Genomic DNA, 19,511 nt, shown 5'->3' with positions numbered 1-19,511 from the left:
AAGGTAAAGGTAAACAACAACATTTAAACAACAACAAACAAGTTCTGACGTCTAAGTTAAACTACAACAACAACAACATTTAAACAACCAACAACATTAAAACAACAAACAAGTTCTGAAGTCTAAGTTAAACTACAACAACAACATTTAAACAACCAACAACATTAAAACAACAAACAAGTTCTGAAGTCTAAGTTAAACTACAACAACAACAACATTTAAACAACCAACAACATTAAAACAACAAACAAATTCTAATGTCTCAGTTAAACTACAACAACATTTAAAAAACGTAGACAAAAACTACCACCATCTGTCTGTTCAGTTCTCTGGTTTTTGTTTTATTGTTGTCCATTGTTATAACCACCAGACAACACATTGTTATAACCACCAGACAACACATTCATTGTTATAACCACCAGACAACACATTCATTGTTATAACCGCCAGACAACACATTCATTGTTATAACCGCCAGACAACACATTCATTGTTATAACCGCCAGACAACACATTCATTGTTATAACCACCAGACAACACATTCATTGTTATAACCACCAGACAACACATTCATTGTTATAACCACCAGACAACACATTGTTATAACCACCAGACAACACATTCATTGTTATAACCACCAGACAACACATTCATTGTACCAGACAACACATTCATTGTTATAACCACCAGACAACACATTCATTGTTATAACCACCAGACAACACATTCATTGTACCAGACAACACATTGTTATAACCACCAGACAACACATTCATTGTACCAGACAACACATTGTTTAAACCACCAGACAACACATTCATTGTACCAGACAACACATTGTTATAACCACCAGACAACACATTCATTGTACCAGACAACACATTCATTGTACCAGACAACACATTCATTGTACCAGACAACACATTGTTATAACCACCAGACAACACATTCATTAGCTTGTGTCCTGTAGTTAGTTGTGACTCAGCTTAAATCCATTTTCTGTTTTATTGATATATCATTCAATAAGAACAAGCAAGTCACAATTAGGTAATGTTTTACTTTATTCTCAGATACATGTGATTATAGGATGTTTGACTGTAATCTCGGATACGTCTGATTATAGGACGTTTTACTGTAATCTCGGATACGTCTGATTTTAGGATGTTTTACTGTAATCTCGGATATGTCTGATGACAGGATGTTTTACTGTGATCTCGGATATGTCTGATTATAGGATGTTTTACTGTAATCTCGGATACGTCTGATTTTAGGATGTTTTACTGTAATCTCGGATATGTCTGATGACAGGATGTTTTACTGTGATCTCGGATATGTCTGATTATAGGATGTTTTACTGTAATCTCGGATACGTCTGATTTTAGGATGTTTTACTGTAATCTCGGATATGTCTGATTATAGGATGTTTTACTGTAATCTCGGATATGTCTGATTATAGGATGTTTTACTGTAATCTCGGATATGTCTGATTATAGGATGTTTTACTGTAATCTCGGATATGTCTGATTATAGGATGTTTTACTGTAATCTCGGATACATCTGAATATGGGACGTTTTACTGTAATCTCGGATATGTCTGATTATAGGATGTTTTACTGTGATCTCAGATATGTCTGATTATAGGATGTTTTACTGTAATCTCGGATACGTCTGATTACAGGATGTTTTACTGTAATCTCGGATATGTCTGATTACAGGATGTTTTACTGTAATCTCGGATATGTCTGATTATAGGATGTTTTACTGTGATCTCAGATATGTCTGATTTTAGGATGTTTTACTGTGATCTCAGATATGTCTGATTATAGGATGTTTTACTGTGATCTCGGATATGTCTGATTATAGGATGTTTTACTCTAATCTCGGATATGTCTGATTATAGGATGTTTTACTGTAATCTCGGATACGTCTGATTACAGGATGTTTTACTGTAATCTCGGATATGTCTGATTATAGGATGTTTTACTGTAATCTCGGATACGTCTGATTTTAGGATGTTTTACTGTAATCTCGGATATGTCTGATTATAGGATGTTTTACTGTAATCTCGGATACGTCTGATGACAGGATGTTTTACTGTAATCTCGGATACGTCTGATTTTAGGATGTTTTACTGTAATCTCGGATATGTCTGATTATAGGATGTTTTACTGTAATCTCGGATATGTCTGATTATAGGATGTTTTACTGTAATCTCGGATATGTCTGATTATAGGATGTTTTACTGTAATCTCGGATACGTCTGATTTTAGGATGTTTTACTGTAATCTCGGATATGTCTGATTATAGGATGTTTTACTGTGATCTCGGATATGTCTGATTACAGGATGTTTTACTGTGATCTCGGATACGTCTGATTATAGGATGTATTACTGTAATCTCGGATACGTCTGATTATAGGATGTATTACTGTAATCTCGGATACATCTGATTACAGGATGTTTTACTGTAATCTCGGATACGTCTGATTATAGGATGTATTACTGTAATCTCGGATACATCTGATTACAGGATGTTTGACTGTGATCTCGGATACATCTGATTATAGGATGTTTTACTGTAATCTCAGATATGTCTGATTATAGGATGTTTTACTGTAATCTCGGATACGTCTGATTATAGGATGTATTACTGTAATCTCGGATACATCTGATTACAGGATGTTTGACTGTGATCTCGGATACATCTGATAATAGGATGTTTTACTGTAATCTCGGATACATCTGATTATAGGATGTTTTACTGTAATCTCGGATATGTCTGATTATAGGATGTTTTACTGTAATCTCGGATATGTCTGATTTTAGGATGTTTTACTGTAATCTCGGATACGTCTGATTATAGGATGTTTTACTGTAATCTCGGATACATCTGATTATAGGATGTATTACTGTAATCTCGGATACATCTGATTACAGGATGTTTTACTGTAATCTCGGATACATCTGATTATAGGATGTTTTACTGTAATCTCGGATATGTCTGATTATAGGATGTTTTACTGTAATCTCGGATATGTCTGATTTTAGGATGTTTTACTGTAATCTCGGATACGTCTGATTATAGGATGTTTTACTGTAATCTCGGATATGTCTGATTATAGGATGTTTTACTTTAATCTCGGATTGATTACAGGATGGCCGACTCGCAGTGAATGATCAGCTGATTGAGGTCAACAACGAGAAGTTGATGGGCCTGTCTAACACCGATGCTATGGAGATGCTACGTAAAGCTATGCAGCTGGACGGGCCAATCCCCGGTCACATTCATCTGGTCATCGCACGTAAAATCGGGGCGCCCTCTCCATCGCCCTTTACACAAGAAGCCTCCGCGGATGCATTCGTTTTTGGTGCTGATAATAAAATGGTCCGAGAGACGGATCACGTGAAAAACTTGCAAAAACTTGAGCCCCCTTGGGAGCCTCATCGAGGCCTGGATTATATGGACGGGGGAAGTAAGGCGCGGAATTTTTTGATTGACCGTCTTACAAATGGCGGACTGCGGAATGAGTCGTATACAAAAGCTACAAGAGAGGAATTCGACGATAGTGCGATGTCACATGACCAGGAGGAGGGATTAAGGAATCAGTCGTATAGTCTGGCTCTACATGGCACTGGCAACATTCTGTCTCCAGGAATTTCACCCTTTAAACCCTCGCTGAAAAGCACACCATTAGTGGGTCCCCATGTCATGATAGAAAATGAGGAGGAGGAGATGGTAAGATCAGAGACAAGTGATATCTAACTGATGGAAATTATCTAATTCTGCACTTGTAATGTCTATTTATTTGTTTTGAATGCTTGGTACTTGATCACAAATCATAAAAGCGCTTCATTTCATTTATTTAGATATGCAGATTTAAACATTTTGTCGATTTCACAACTACATTTATAAACCACACACGTAAAGATGTTGTTAAAGTTCCATATTAATCATTTAGAAATTATCGGTACTTAAGACCAATAAAATTGCTAGATATTAGAAATATTTACCAGTGGTGCCGGTGGGACTGGCAGATTATTGGATTTTAACATCATTTGGTCAGATATAGTGGCATAGTCTTCCCCAAGCTATGTTATTGATATCATTCAATAACCAAGCTATGTTATTGATATCATTCTATAACCAAGCTATATTATTGATATCATTCAATAACCCAGCTATGTTATTGATATCATTCAATAAGGCCAATTCAACTTAATTAGTAGATTATCATCCAGGGTCAGCAAAAAGTATGGGGCAGGTGGGAGGATTTTATTGTTCAATTTTTATTTTTTCTGAGAAAAATCTTAAAGACAACGAGTGGTTTTTTTTTTCAACAGATCGGCATCATTTAATGGCAGATGGATATCAATCTATGCTATTTTCATACACTAATTCCAGGTTAAACTTTAATTTAAGGATATAACAGAAATATACCTAACTTCTTCAAGATTTACGTCTGTTAGAACGCAAGAAATTAAGAAAACCATATAGATCTATTTTCTTCACGTGGCTTTTCACGTTCCTTTACCGGAAATGTAAACAAGAAGTGTACCGGAATCGGACATGAAAATATTCCAGAAATCGCAAGTTTTGGAAAATAAAAAAGTTTAGGGCGGGCCAATTTTTGAGGGGTGGGTGGGGATGATAATCTATCAATTAAGTTGAAATGGCCTAACCAAGCTGTTATTAATATCATTCAATAATGTACTGTGCTATTAGTTTCATTCTTTACATATTTTCCCCTGCAGTTTTGAAATCTTTTTTGAGTTTATGTGTACCACTGCTAATCTTTTGAGTTTATGTGTACCACTGCTAAATCTTTTAAGTTTACCTGTACCACTGCTAATCTTTTGAGTTTACCTGTACCACTGGTAAATCTTTTGAGTTTACCTGTACCACTGGTAAATCTTTTGAGTTTACCTGTACCACTGCTAATCTTTTGAATTTATGTGTACCACTGCTAAATCTTTTGAATTTATGTGTACCACTGCTAAATTTTGTTGGCCGCTATGAATTAAAATGCTTCCTCAGTACTTGCACAATCCCTTATTCCATATTTATACCAGATGAAATGTTTTCTGACTAAATTTACAGGAGAGCAGACGGCGAGTTCGACCTCATTCCACGATCGGTTTTCTGCACCAACATTCCAACAGCTCAAGTTCCGAGGATCTCAATCAACAACCTGTGTGGCTGCAGGGCGGGGATTGGGGACCACCCGGAAGTCCAGGAGGGGAGGAGTTGTAAGTGGGGGGGATCAAAGAAATATAAGTTGCTTTTTGCGGGTGGATCAAAGATGTTTAAAATTGGGGTGTGTAGAAGTGATGTAATTGTCAGATTCTTGAGGGAACGTGGTTTACGGGTGTTTTGGAGAAAAGGAGGAGAGTGCTAGAGATGTCAAATAAGGTTTTTGTTGTTGTTGTTGTTAGTGATAAAATGAGGAAGTATTGCAATGATGTGACTATTTAATGATATCTCTTATTCTCCAACATGAAGGTCACCCACAAGTCCTTTGGGGGAATTCAAGCGTGAAGGTTTTGGGCGACAAAGCATGTCTGAGAAACGGAAGGGACATATTGATCCGAGTCGAAGCGAGATTTACCAGCGTGTGAAATCCAATCGGCAAAGAGGTGAGTTCTGATGACAGTGATGTTATTGGTGTGAACTCTTATGATGCAAGGAGTGTACGGAAACTTCAAGGGTGTTTCAGAAGAGAAATAAAATTGTTATTTTTTGTTTTCATATTTTAGGTGAATGGTGTTTCAGAAGAGAAATGAAATTGTTATTTTTTGTTTTCATATTTTAGGTGAATGATGTTTTAGAAGAGAAATGAAATTGTTATTTTTCGTGTATGCTAATCTCCACAAGTGTGTGTTAATTTTATTAATAGGAATAATAATTGGTTAAAAACAGAAAATGACTTGTGATAATGGTATTGATTATAAAAAATGTCATAAGCGAATGTCGCGCTTTGTTCAGGAGCTTACAGGTGTGTAATTTTTTGCGATCATTCTAACATCAACAAATTGTTGTTCACTGATTGGTTTACAGGAAGTGGAGACAGTCGACGTGCGGCGTCATTTCACGTAATGGGTAATGTCATGATCATCGCAGAATCTTGTTGCATTTCTCTCTAACAGGGGTCTTTCAGCATCCTCAGTTTTCAAAATTCTACGAGTTCTAGAGGACTGCAGTGTATGAATAATGAAAGGGGTAGTCTCCTCGCTCCAAACTGTTCAACTAACAACCTTCTGACGTAACAGAGGCCATGTTCAGAGTACTGAAACTCTCGACTTACATAATAACACTTAGAGCTATGTTTATAAACGATAGAAATTAGATGACCTTTAGCACAGATTCATCATTGTCGTCACGCTTCAATTAATAAATGTTCGTTAACTCAGTCATTGCATTGTCCCTCAAATTAACAAAATCAAGGAATCATTTTTAGTATTTTTTAATTTTGAAAATTGATTTAGCTGTTTTTCTTATCATTCATAGAAATTTTAATACGGGGTTGAGCATTTTAATTGTCCTCTGTCACTTGCTCCATATTGTCTTATTATGTCGGACTGTGTATACAGAATTCTAGAGGGGGTGGTTGTGATGTCAGATTGTATACACAGAATTCTAGAGGGGGTGGTTGTGATGTCAGATTGTATACACAGAATTCTAGAGGGGCTGATTGTGATGTTAGACTGTATACACAGAATTCTAGAAGGGGTGGTTGTGATGTCGGACTGTATATACAGAATTCTAGAGGGGGTGGTTGTGATGTCAGATTGTATATACAGAATTCTAAAGGGGGTGGTTGTGATGTCAGACTGTATATACAGAATTCTAGAGGGGGTGGTTGTGATGTCAGATTGTTTATACAGAATTCTAGAGGGGGTGGTTGTGATGTCAGATTGTATATACACAGAATTCTAGAGGGGGTGGTTGTGATGTCAGATTGTATATACACAGAATTCTAGAAGGGGTGGTTGTGATGTCAGACTGTATATACAGAATTCTAGAGGGGGTGGTTGTGATGTCAGATTGTATATACACAGAATTCTAGAGGGGGTGGTTGTGATGTTGGACTGTGTATACAGAATTCTAGAGGGGGTGGTTGTGATGTCAGACTGTATATACAGAATTCTAGAGGGGGTGGTTGTGATGTCAGATTGTATACACAGAATTCTAGAGGGAGTGGTTGTGATGTCAGATTGTATATACAGGTAACTCTCGAATTATCGCCACTCAATTCATCGCCATTTTCGTTATAATGCCGCATTTTTCTAGGAACATTTTTCCTGTTACTTAAAACTCTCGTTAAAACGCCAAATTCGTTATCGACATTTGCCACAGTGTTTTCATTACAAAAGTCCATTTCAACGTGTTGATTATCTCGATAAACTGCCATGGGTGTACGTGGTCAGTGAAGTAGTAAATTGGTCATTATCGATCTCCAGCGTACACCTGGACAGAAGGATCCCAGTAATTGCTGTATTGAATAAATAACTCGAGATGAACTGTAATCAAGTTGTTTATACATCATAGAAACACATTTCAATTTAGCTATGGCTTCGCCACGAAAGAGGCGACATCTTAGCAGCAAAGGATGCAATTCTTGTCAACCCTGAGTCCCTGACCCAATCTCTAAAGGCTCGCCTGCCAGGAAACGGCACTGTAGTGCACTCAATACTGACTTAGAAAAGGCGTTTTTTATGTGGTTTACGCAAGTCAGGACAAAAAAAAACAAAACATTCCTGTTACCGGGGATATGATAATTGAAAAGGGAAAACAGTATGGTGCAGAGCTAGGAATATCCAATTTCAAATATTCTGAAGGGTGGCTAACTCGTTTCAAACAACGTCATGGAATTTCTTCCAGAATTATAAGCGGTGAAAGTGCCGGAATTGATGTGAGTTTGATAACTGATGGCCGGAAAGAGGCAATAGAAGTAATGAAAAATTATGATTTGAAAGATATTTATAACATAGACGAGACAGGATTGTTTACCGAATGTTACCCGATCGCTCACTTACATAAGTATTGTAAATAGAGGAAAGATAACTCTTACATATAAAAAAAACGGTAACTATATTTCTTCAAGATGGCAGTAATTCAATTCATCGCCAAATTTGTTATAATGCCATAATTTCATAAGAACAAAAGGTGGTGGTTTATCGAGAGTTGACTGTACACAGAATTCTAGAGGGGGTGGTTGTGATGTTGGACTGTATATACACAGAATTCTAGAGGGGGTGGTTGTGATGTCAGACTGTATATACAGAATTCTAGAGGGGGTGGTTGTGATATCAGATTGTATATACACAGAATTCTAGAGGGGGTGGTTGTGATGTCAGATTGTATATACACAGAATTCTAGAGGGGGTGGTTGTGATGTCAGACTGTGTATACAGAATTCTAGAGGGGGTGGTTGTGATGTCAGATTGTATCTACAGAATTCTAGAGGGGGTGGTTGTGATGTCAGACTGTATATACAGAATTTTAGAGGGGGTGGTTGTGATGTCAGATTTTATATACACAGAATTCTAGAGGGGGTGGTTGTGATGTCAGACTGTATATACAGAATTCTAGAGGGGGTGGTTGTGATGTCAGATTGTATACACAGAATTCTAGAGGGGGTGGTTGTGATGTCAGATTGTATATACACAGAATTCTAGAAGGGGTGGTTGTGATGTCAGATTGTATATACAGAATTCTAGAGGGGGTGGTTGTGATGTCAGATTGTATATACAGAATTCTAGAGGAGGTGGTTGTGATGTCAGATTGTATACACAGAATTCTAGAGGGGGTGGTTGTGATGTCAGATTGTATATACACAGAATTCTAGAAGGGGTGGTTGTGATGTCAGATTGTATATACAGAATTCTAGAGGGGGTGGTTGTGATGTCAGACTGTATCTACACAGAATTCTAGAGGGGATGGTTGCGATTTCAGTCAAAATTTAAAAAGTGTGCCTACTTGACTGAATGGTTGAAAATATAAATAATGACAAAGGCAGACTAACTGGATACGGGAGAAAGTGTGAGAAAATAATTTAAATTGATATATGTCATTGAGGATTTCATCGCAATGTTTAGACATTTCTACACTCGGTGCTGAAATGTTTTAGTAGTAGAGTTCTTGTGATGGCGTGTGACCATGGCAACCAGAAAACAAGATTCTGTTGTATATGTAACTGTTATACACCAGAGCACAAAAATTAAAATTTATATACTGGACATTATTATGTTATACACCAGAGCACAAAAATTAAAATTTATATACTGGACATTATTATGTTATACACCGGAGCACAAATAAAATGAAAACGTATATATACTAGACATTCTTATGTTACCCGCAGAGCACAGAAATGAAATTATATATATACTAGACATTCTTATTTTAGTTGCAGAACACGGAAATTTAATTGTATATATACTGGACATTAAGTCTTATGTTACCCGCAGAGCACAGAAATGAAATCGTATAGGCCTATATACTGGACATTCTTATTTTAGTTGCAGAGCACAGAAATTTAATTGTATATATTATACTGGAAATTAAGTCTTATGTTACCCGCAGAGCACAGAAATGAAATTGTATATATTAGGCAGATCACTGATCCTGGGGGACAAGAGAGGGATAGATTGATAACAGATGTAGATAGTGGGTTGTCCTGTGTTTGTAGCGCCCTCTGTATTACTAACTGTTACTGTAGGTGGAGCCACAGGCACAGGAAGTCTGAAGCGTGTTGGGTCTGCAGAATCTCTACTGAGTCGAAACTCGAGAAGTCGACCTCGTTCATCCCGATTGCCTCCCCTACCAGTGCATGGCCAACGTATTAGTATGTATCCTTCTTGTCCTCAGTCACCACCAAAGACACCACAGGTCCACTCGAGGAGTGACCATTCGTGTTGTCTGAGGATGTCCAGGTCCACTCGAGGAGTGACCATTTGTGTTGTCCAAGGATGTCATTCACGGGGCCATTTAAAGAGTATTGATTAACAAACTGAAATATTTAATTATGACGTCATTTTCTAGTTCATTCCTCCATGCTTTTTTAACCATACTAGGGTCATTATTTTACAATTGTCTCTGATCTTGGGAACTGGGATATAGGGTAATGGTTTTATGCCATTGATATTCAAGCCCGGGATTTTGGGGTAATTATTTTAGAATTCAAGCTTGGGACTTTGGGGTAATTGTTTTAGAATTCAAGCTCGGGACTTTGGGGTAATTATTTTAGAATTCAAGCTTGGGACTTTGGGGGTAATTATTTTAGAATTCAAGCTTGGGACTTGGGTAATTATTTTAGAATTCAAGCTCGGAACTCTGGGGTAATTATTTTAGAATTCAAGCTTGGGACTTTGGGGTAATTATTTTAGAATTCAAGCTTGGGACTCGGGTAATTATTTTAGAATTCAAGCTCGGAACTCTGGGGTAATTATTTTAGAATTCAAGCTCGGGACTTTAAGGTAAGTGTTTTAGAATTCAAGCTTGGGACTCTGGGTAATTGTTTTAGAATTCAAGCTTGGGACTTTGGGATAATTGTTTTAAAATTCAAGCTCGGGACCTTGGGGTAATTGTTTTAGAATTCAAGCTCGGAACCTTGGAATAATTGTTTTAGAATTTTAGCTCGGAACCTTGGGGTAATTATTTTAGAATTCAAGCTCGGGACATTGGGGCAATTATTTTAGAATTCAAGCTCGGGACCTTGGGGTAATTGTTTTAGAATTCAAGCTTGGGACTTTGGGGTAATTATTTTAGAATTCAATCTTGGGACTTTGCGGTAATTATTTTAGAATTCAATCTTGGGACTTTGGGGTAATTATTTTAGAATTCAATCTTAGGACTTTAGGGTAATTGTTTTAGAATTCAAGCTCGGGACTTTTGGTAATTAAATTAGAAATGCCTCAGGTGACTTTTGTGGTGACTGGTTGTCTAATCTTCCGTAAAGTAACACACCGAATCTGAAAGTTTTGTATGACATGATTTTGCTTGCGTGCAATATTGCATGACTCAGTCGACATGAAATGTAGGTGTGTGATACAGCAAACAAGATGTGTGTGATGACCCACTTAACTGTTGAAATAGAACCTGATGACCTAGTTAATAGTGAAAGTAGAATGTGATGACCCAATTAATTGTGAAAGTAGACCATGATGTCCCAGTTAATAGTGAAAGTAGAATATGATGACCCAATTAACAGTGAAAGTATATATTTTTTGACACATTAACAACCAAGAGAAGATATTGTTCATGTTTGTAACCCATAGAAAAACTAAGCCCTGAAATTTTATGAACAGTGAACCTTGATTGTGTAGATTCAAATTGCAGTCGGACCTGAATGTGTAAATTTAGATTACTAAGTAACAGTAGAATTGAATTCAAATGTTCAGTGAAAGTTGATTTTGTAAATTTGAATAATGCCTGATTGTATAGACTTGGTTAAGATATAAAGACAGTCAGTGATTTCAATGTAATTGTAGAAAATGATAGGGATGTATATTTCTGGTCGGCGTTAATATCACATGACGTGTTGAGTCAGTGACTGAATCAAATTCATTGTTTATCGTATTTTATTCAAAATAATGCATATTTAAGAAAATAGACATTGTCCAATGCTTTTACTAACTTGGACATTAATTTAAGCAGAAAATTTATTATGAAGTACTTCATTATGTATACAGAGCCACCATTGTTAGCATTTAAAGGTGTTACGCCCCCACAGCACACTAATTTGTTATATCATCCAAAGTTTTCCAATAGAAAACAGAATCATGTTAAGTTTATGCCTCAGTTTAGCATTCCAGTTATATAGGGTATTTATACACTCATGTCAGCTTTAAGCATGCTTTAATGATACACTGCACCTTTAACTATCACTCTGTATAGAACAAGATAATGCAATAAACAATTGGGAATACCTGGTACAGAGACAATTCTGGCTAAATTGAATAAGACTTTAGACTTGTGATTGTTTCTTGCTTTGTACAAAATGTTATACAATTCTGTACAAGACAAACGCAAAACAGGACCATTTTGTTTTCCTTAGGAATACATATTAGTATTGTCACAAACTTATAATTGTTTATTTTGTAACTCAGTGGACCGACCTTCTGAGCCCCCGCAGTCGAACTTGAAACGGTTCAGCTCTCTGGAGAACCTGGCCCAGGTGACCACAGGGGACACGGACGATAGCCGGGACAGTCTGGATGCTTCCCATGAGAGTCAGGAAGATGTCCACCGACCGGTCAAGCTTGGCCGAGGCCGGGGATGTAACCTCAGCTTCAGGGCAGCCGTTGATAGATCCTATGACCCTGTGCCTCAGGAACTCAGCACTATGGACCCCCGTAAGTATAGAGAAAATGTCAAAGTTAGTATGTTAAGTAATGAGTGTGAGGGTTTGTTTTAAAATTATAAAAGCTAATGTTGTTAAATAATGGGTGTGAGGGGTTGTCTCAAAATTATAAAAGCTAATGTTTTTAAGTAATGGGTACATTGTATGAGGGGTTGTATCAGAACTACAAAACCTAATGTAATTAAATTGTGTGTTACTGTCTGAAAATTTTCAAAGCTGATAGTCTTAATCCATGATGGAAGAGTTATCTTTTTTTTTTAAATATAAATTACTAGTAGAGTTCAAAGGAACCATCTTGGAAATTTTAGGTATATAGATTTGCTTTTGTTAAGATTTAATTTTTGTGAGGAGTATCTTGGAAGTTATGTTATTTAGATATATTTATGATTATGTACCATTTAGTGAGCAGTTCAACCTTGTGTGATTTTATTTTACTAAAATGTTAGAAGTTCATGTGAAATTTTGATCTGCTGTTTTCTTTGTGAACAGTTCTACAAGCCTGTAAATAAATTGTTAGGAGTTTATGTGAAATTTTGATCTGCTCAGTTGTGAAAAGTTCTACAAGTCTGTAAGTAAAATGTTAGGAGTGTATGTGAAATTTTGATCTGCTCGGTTGTGAAAAGTTCTACAAGTCTGTAAGTAAATTGGTGATGCTTTATTTACTGCCATGGTATCATAGGTAGGATCATGTCATTTTTTATTTTCTTTACCTCTGTAAAAAAAACCCTGAGTAGACATGGAATTGATTACATTTTGGAATTAGGGTCCTGTGTAATACTTGATACCGTATCAACTCGTTAATTATTTTAATCATGATTATTCTGATTGAATATACACAGTTAAAATCGTGAAGATTCGACGATCACTTCGTATGATCACTCACATGAGGTGTAAGCTGTGATATTATTTTCAATTGGATGAAAACAGATAAACATGATTTTAGAAGTTTACAGAAAACATTATGAAGAGTTTTTTTGTAAATATCATTGTGTGTATTCAGGTTCCTATTTGCATGGAAAAACAATTTACTTTAGAATTCTCCCTTAGCCGTTTTCATTAAGCATTTATGTGCCTGTTTAATGTAAGCAAGATTAATAATGATGTGATGATGATACGACAATGATGATGATGATGTGATGATGATGATGGTGTGATGATGATATGGTGATGATGATGATGTGATGATGATATGATGATGATGATGGTGTGATGATGATATGGTGATGATGATATGATGTGATGATGATATGGTGATGATGATATGATGTGATGATGATGAAGATGTGATGATGATGAGGATGACATGCAGCAGCAGCCTATGAATATTACGTATTAGTTACTGCCTACTGTTGTTTTACACTGTATGTATATATAGCCTTGTGAATTTCACCTGTCTCACCTATCAGTGCTGAATCCAGTTCATCATAAATCGACAGAACTAAATCTTTTAAAACCTGATTGAATTTTTATCTGTGAATTTGTTTTTTTTTTAACATCTTGTGTCGTAGAAATCTCATTTTTATATGTCTTTCAGTACTATCAGTACTTTGATTATCTGTGAATTTTTTTTTTTTTAACATCTTGTGTCGTAGAAGTCTCAAGTCAAAATGAAGATGACAGCCTGGACGCTAGCGGGGGTTTCACTGTAGGACAGCAGGGTAGAGAATTATATCACCATGACAACCCATCCTTCAGCCAATCAGATTCTGTAACCAGCTAACCCTATACCACTTGCTATCACTTTTTTTTTTTTTTGAGATTTACTTCAGACTAGCTTTATGTAGATTTAAGATGTTTAATTACAATATTGTGATTCATTTGGTGTATGTTGGCTTTCTCTTTAAAATTAGAGGATTAAATCACGATAACTAGCTTTTTGGAAAGTTAACAAAACCTAACATACACATTTAAACAGAAAATCATAGAACACTTACATTATTGTAGTTTTGTTAGATCATTGGAATTTGTTTCACTCCATTTTCCATTAGTTCATGTCATAACTTATGCCTTCAAACATCATGCCTGGGATTTACGTGAGAGTTACCATGGTAATTGACACATTCAAACGTTTAGCAAACAAGACTGAGTAAACCATTGAAATGTCCGACAGTGTAGAGGTGATGGTGACTGGTATACTAAAAGTCTGTGACAAGGTTTCAGACCTATTGAAAGGTTTGCTGGAGTATGAGAAGTCAGCTGGATAACAGGGGTCATTGGCATGAGGGGTCGGAGGTCATGGGGTCACAGCATGGACAGATTTTGTTGTCTCACTTCACCCAAGTTATTGCATGAAAAATCTGTTCTGTTTGACTTCACACGAACACAACTGGCATGACAGTGAACACCACAGCATTCACCTGTTGATGCTATTACAGTCTGTTTTTCTCTGTTTCTGTATGTGCATGTTATTGTTGTTGTTCAGAGTCTGCCTGTGTGTTGTGTCTATGTAGTTGTTGTTGTTGTTGTAGGATTGTCAATATTTTGTTGTCTGTAGTGTGTTAGCATGATCTGTATGTATAAGATTGATTGATTGCTTAACGTCTCGCTCAAGAATATTTCACTCATATGGAGATGTCACCAAGACTGGTGAAGGGCTTCAAATTTAGGTTTATGCTCGGCACTTACGGCCATTGAGCAGTGAGGGTTCTTTAGCGTGCCACACCTACCGTGACACAGGCGTCCGTTTTTAAGGTCATCTCTGAGGACCCGTGACATTCACACCTGATGCCGAGCGTTTGGCGATGGAACTGTCACTACCTGTTTTAACGACTTAGGTTTGTCGCGGCCGGGATTCGAACCCCAGCCTTCCTCATTCGGGGCGAACGCTCTAACCTCTCAGCCACCGCAGCGGTTGTACATGTATGTATAAGAAATTCCTGTTTACATCAATTTCGTTATTATCTTGTAGTCATAGTGACCTTTTTTTGTTGAGCTGTTTCTTTCATTATGTTGGTGTTATGTAAACGTCTATGTGTTTGTTTGTTGTTTGGTTTTTGTTGTTGTTGTTTTATTCATTGTTGTTATATTTACAATACGGTATACACTAATTGTTAGTTAATGATTGATTTGGATTGAATTATGAAGATATCGACTGATGGATTTTAATTGAATATGAAGATGTCGACTGATTGATTTAAATTGAATGATTGTATCTTATTTAACGTCTCTATCGAGAATTTTTCACTCATATGGAGACATATCACCAAAACCGATGAAGGGCTTCAAATTTAGGCCTTTGCTTGGTGCTTACAGCCATTGAGCAGTAACACGGCGCATTCGTATTTTATGGTCATCTCAGAGGACCCATGACATTCACACCTGAAGCCGAGCGTTTTATGATGGATCTGTCACTACCTGTTTTAACTTAGGTCTGGAGCGACCGGGATTCGAACCCTGGCCTTCTGCATGCAGGGCGATGATTGAATGATTAGATGAAATTAAGACATCAACTGATTGAGTTAGCTTGAATGAAATTAAGATGTTAACTGCAATCAATATTTAGATTTACTGATATTAAGACGTCCGCTGATTGATATTAAGATGTTGACTAATTGAATTAAGATGTCGACTGATTGATATTAAGATGTCGACTGATTGATATTAAGATGTTGACTAATTGAATTAAGATGTCGACTGATTGATATTAAGATGTCGACTGATTGATATTAAGATGTTGACTAATTGAATTAAGATGTCAACTGATTGATATTAAGATGTCGACTGATTGATATTAAGATGTCGACTGATTGATATTAAGATGTCGACTGATTGAATTAAGATGTCGACTGATTGATATTAAGATGTCGACTGATTGATATTAAGACATCAGTTTATTGATATTAAGATGTCGACTAATTGAATTAAGATGTCGACTGATTGATATTAAGATGTCAACTGATTGATCTTAAGATGTCAACTGATTGTCGATATTAAGATGTCGACTGATTGATATTAAGATGTCGACTGATTGATATTAAGATGTCGACTGATTGATATTAAGACATCAGTTGATTGATATTAAGACATCAGCTGATTGATTTTTATTGGGGTGGACGCTTTATCATGAGTGAATATGATGTAAACAAATCTCTAGCTGCATCACTACACATCCCTGCATCAGTGATTTAGTTAAGATATCCTAATATCTCTGTATGACTGGTAGTTCAGTGGTTACAAAGTCTGTGTATGACCGGTAGCTCAGTGGTTACAATGTCTGTGTATGACCAGTAGTTCATTAGTTACAGTGTCTGTGTATGACTGGTAGCTCAATGGTTACAGTGTCTGTGTATGACTGGTAGTTCAGTGGTTACAGTGTCTCTGTATGACCGGTAGCTCAGTGGTTACAATGTCTGTGTATGACCGGTAGCTCAGTGGTTACAATGTCTGTGTATGACAGGTAGCTCAGTGGTTACAATGTCTGTGTATGACCGGTAGCTCAGTGGTTACAGGGTCTGTGTATGACCGGTAGCTCAGTGGTTACAATGTCTGTGTATGACTGGTAACTCAATGGTTACAATGTCTGTGTATGACCGGTAGTTTATTAGTTACAGTGTCTGTGTATGACCGGTAGTTCATTGGTTACAGTGTCTGTGTATGACTGGTAACTCAATGGTTACAATGTCTGTGTATGACTGGTAGTTCAGTGGTTACAATGTCTGTGTATGACTGGTAACTCAATGGTTACAATGTCTGTGTATGACTGGTAGCTCAATGGTTACAATGTCTGTGTATGACCGGTAGTTTATTAGTTACAATGTCTGTGTATGACGGGTAGCTCAATGGTTACAATGTCTGTGTATGACCGGTAGTTCATTGGTTACAGTGTCTGTGTATGACTGGTAACTCAATGGTTACAATGTCTGTGTATGACTGGTAACTCAATGGTTACAATGTCTGTGTATGACTGGTAACTCAATGGTTACAATGTCTGTGTATGACTGGTAACTCAATGGTTACAATGTCTGTTTATGACCGGTAGTTCATTAGTTACAGTGTCTGTGTATGACCGGTAGTTCAGTGGTTACAATGTCTGTGTATGACGGGTAGCTCAATGGTTACAATGTCTGTGTATGACCGGTAGTTCATTGGTTACAGTGTCTGTGTATGACTGGTAGCTCAATGGTTACAGTGTCTGTGTATGACTGGTAGTTCATTGGTTACAGGGTCTGTGTATGACCGGTAGCTCAGTGGTTACAATGTCTGTGTATGACCGGTAGCTCAGTGGTTACAATGTCTGTGTATGACTGGTAGCTCAATGGTTGCAATGTCTGTGTATGACTGGTAACTCAATGGTTACAATGTCTGTGTATGACCGGTAGCTCAATGGTTACAATGTCTGTGTATGACTGGTAGTTCAGTGGTTACAATGTCTGTGTATGACTGGTAACTCAATGGTTACAATGTCTGTGTATGACCGGTAGTTCATTAGTTACAGTGTCTGTGTATGACGGGTAGTTCATTAGTTACAATGTCTGTGTATGACCGGTAGTTCAGTGGTTACAATGTCTGTGTATGACGGGTAGCTCAATGGTTACAATGTCTGTGTATGACCGGTAGTTCATTGGTTACAGTGTCTGTGTATGACCGGTAGTTCAGTGGTTACACTGTCTGTGTATGACTGGTAGTTCAGTGGTTACAGTGTCTGTGTATGACGGGTAGCTCAATGGTTACAATGTCTGTGTATGACTGGTAGTTCATTGGTTACAGTGTCTGTGTATGACCGGTAGTTCAGTGGTTACAATGTCTGTGTATGACTGGTAACTCAATGGTTACAATGTCTGTGTATGACCGGTAGTTTATTAGTTACAGTGTCTGTGTATGACCGGTAGTTCATTGGTTACAGTGTCTGTGTATGACTGGTAACTCAATGGTTACAATGTCTGTGTATGACTGGTAGTTCAGTGGTTACAATGTCTGTGTATGACTGGTAACTCAATGGTTACAATGTCTGTGTATGACCGGTAGCTCAATGGTTACAATGTCTGTGTATGACCGGTAGTTTATTAGTTACAATGTCTGTGTATGACGGGTAGCTCAATGGTTACAATGTCTGTGTATGACCGGTAGTTCATTGGTTACAGTGTCTGTGTATGACTGGTAACTCAATGGTTACAATGTCTGTGTATGACTGGTAACTCAATGGTTACAATGTCTGTGTATGACTGGTAACTCAATGGTTACAATGTCTGTGTATGACTGGTAACTCAATGGTTACAATGTCTGTTTATGACCGGTAGTTCATTAGTTACAGTGTCTGTGTATGACCGGTAGTTCAGTGGTTACAATGTCTGTGTATGACGGGTAGCTCAATGGTTACAATGTCTGTGTATGACCGGTAGTTCATTGGTTACAGTGTCTGTGTATGACTGGTAGCTCAATGGTTACAGTGTCTGTGTATGACTGGTAGTTCATTGGTTACAGGGTCTGTGTATGACCGGTAGCTCAGTGGTTACAATGTCTGTGTATGACCGGTAGCTCAGTGGTTACAATGTCTGTGTATGACTGGTAGCTCAATGGTTGCAATGTCTGTGTATGACTGGTAACTCAATGGTTACAATGTCTGTGTATGACCGGTAGCTCAATGGTTACAATGTCTGTGTATGACTGGTAGTTCAGTGGTTACAATGTCTGTGTATGACTGGTAACTCAATGGTTACAATGTCTGTGTATGACCGGTAGTTCATTAGTTACAGTGTCTGTGTATGACGGGTAGTTCATTAGTTACAATGTCTGTGTATGACCGGTAGTTCAGTGGTTACAATGTCTGTGTATGACGGGTAGCTCAATGGTTACAATGTCTGTGTATGACCGGTAGTTCATTGGTTACAGTGTCTGTGTATGACCGGTAGTTCAGTGGTTACACTGTCTGTGTATGACTGGTAGTTCAGTGGTTACAGTGTCTGTGTATGACGGGTAGCTCAATGGTTACAATGTCTGTGTATGACTGGTAGTTCATTGGTTACAGTGTCTGTGTATGACCGGTAGTTCAGTGGTTACAATGTCTGTGTATGACTGGTAGTTCAGTGGTTACAATGTCTGTGTATGACCGGTAGTTCAGTGGTTACAATGTCTGTGTATGACCGGTAGCTCAGTGGTTACAGTGTCTGTGTATGACCGGTAGTTCATTGGTTATGGTTTTGGTTGAAGACT

At 37.4% G+C, this 19,511-nt stretch overlaps 1 protein-coding gene across 20 annotated transcripts in view; it reads left to right on the top strand.

Annotated features, from left to right (window-relative positions):
- LOC125666133 (partitioning defective 3 homolog) overlaps positions 1–19,511 on the top strand; it is a 96,281-nt gene that overhangs the window by 51,390 nt on the left and 25,380 nt on the right. For 11 of the 20 annotated variants that reach the window (XM_056151441.1, XM_056151438.1, XM_056151439.1 and 8 more), the window contains 7 exons: positions 3,155–3,736; positions 5,099–5,247; positions 5,501–5,634; positions 6,056–6,097; positions 9,720–9,845; positions 12,109–12,354; positions 13,955–14,020. In XM_056151441.1, the coding sequence (XP_056007416.1) occupies positions 3,155–3,736; positions 5,099–5,247; positions 5,501–5,634; positions 6,056–6,097; positions 9,720–9,845; positions 12,109–12,354; positions 13,955–14,020 (1,345 nt within the window). The remainder of the gene's footprint in view (positions 1–3,154; positions 3,737–5,098; positions 5,248–5,500; positions 5,635–6,055; positions 6,098–9,719; positions 9,846–12,108; positions 12,355–13,954; positions 14,021–19,511) is intronic. The other 9 variants (XM_056151447.1, XM_048899241.2, XM_056151453.1 and 6 more) reach the window with 4 other exon arrangements.

Source organism: Ostrea edulis, chromosome 10 (genome assembly GCF_947568905.1).
Source record: "Ostrea edulis chromosome 10, xbOstEdul1.1, whole genome shotgun sequence".
NCBI lineage: Eukaryota > Metazoa > Mollusca > Bivalvia > Ostreida > Ostreidae > Ostrea > Ostrea edulis.
This window is presented reverse-complemented; position numbering and strand designations above follow the sequence as displayed.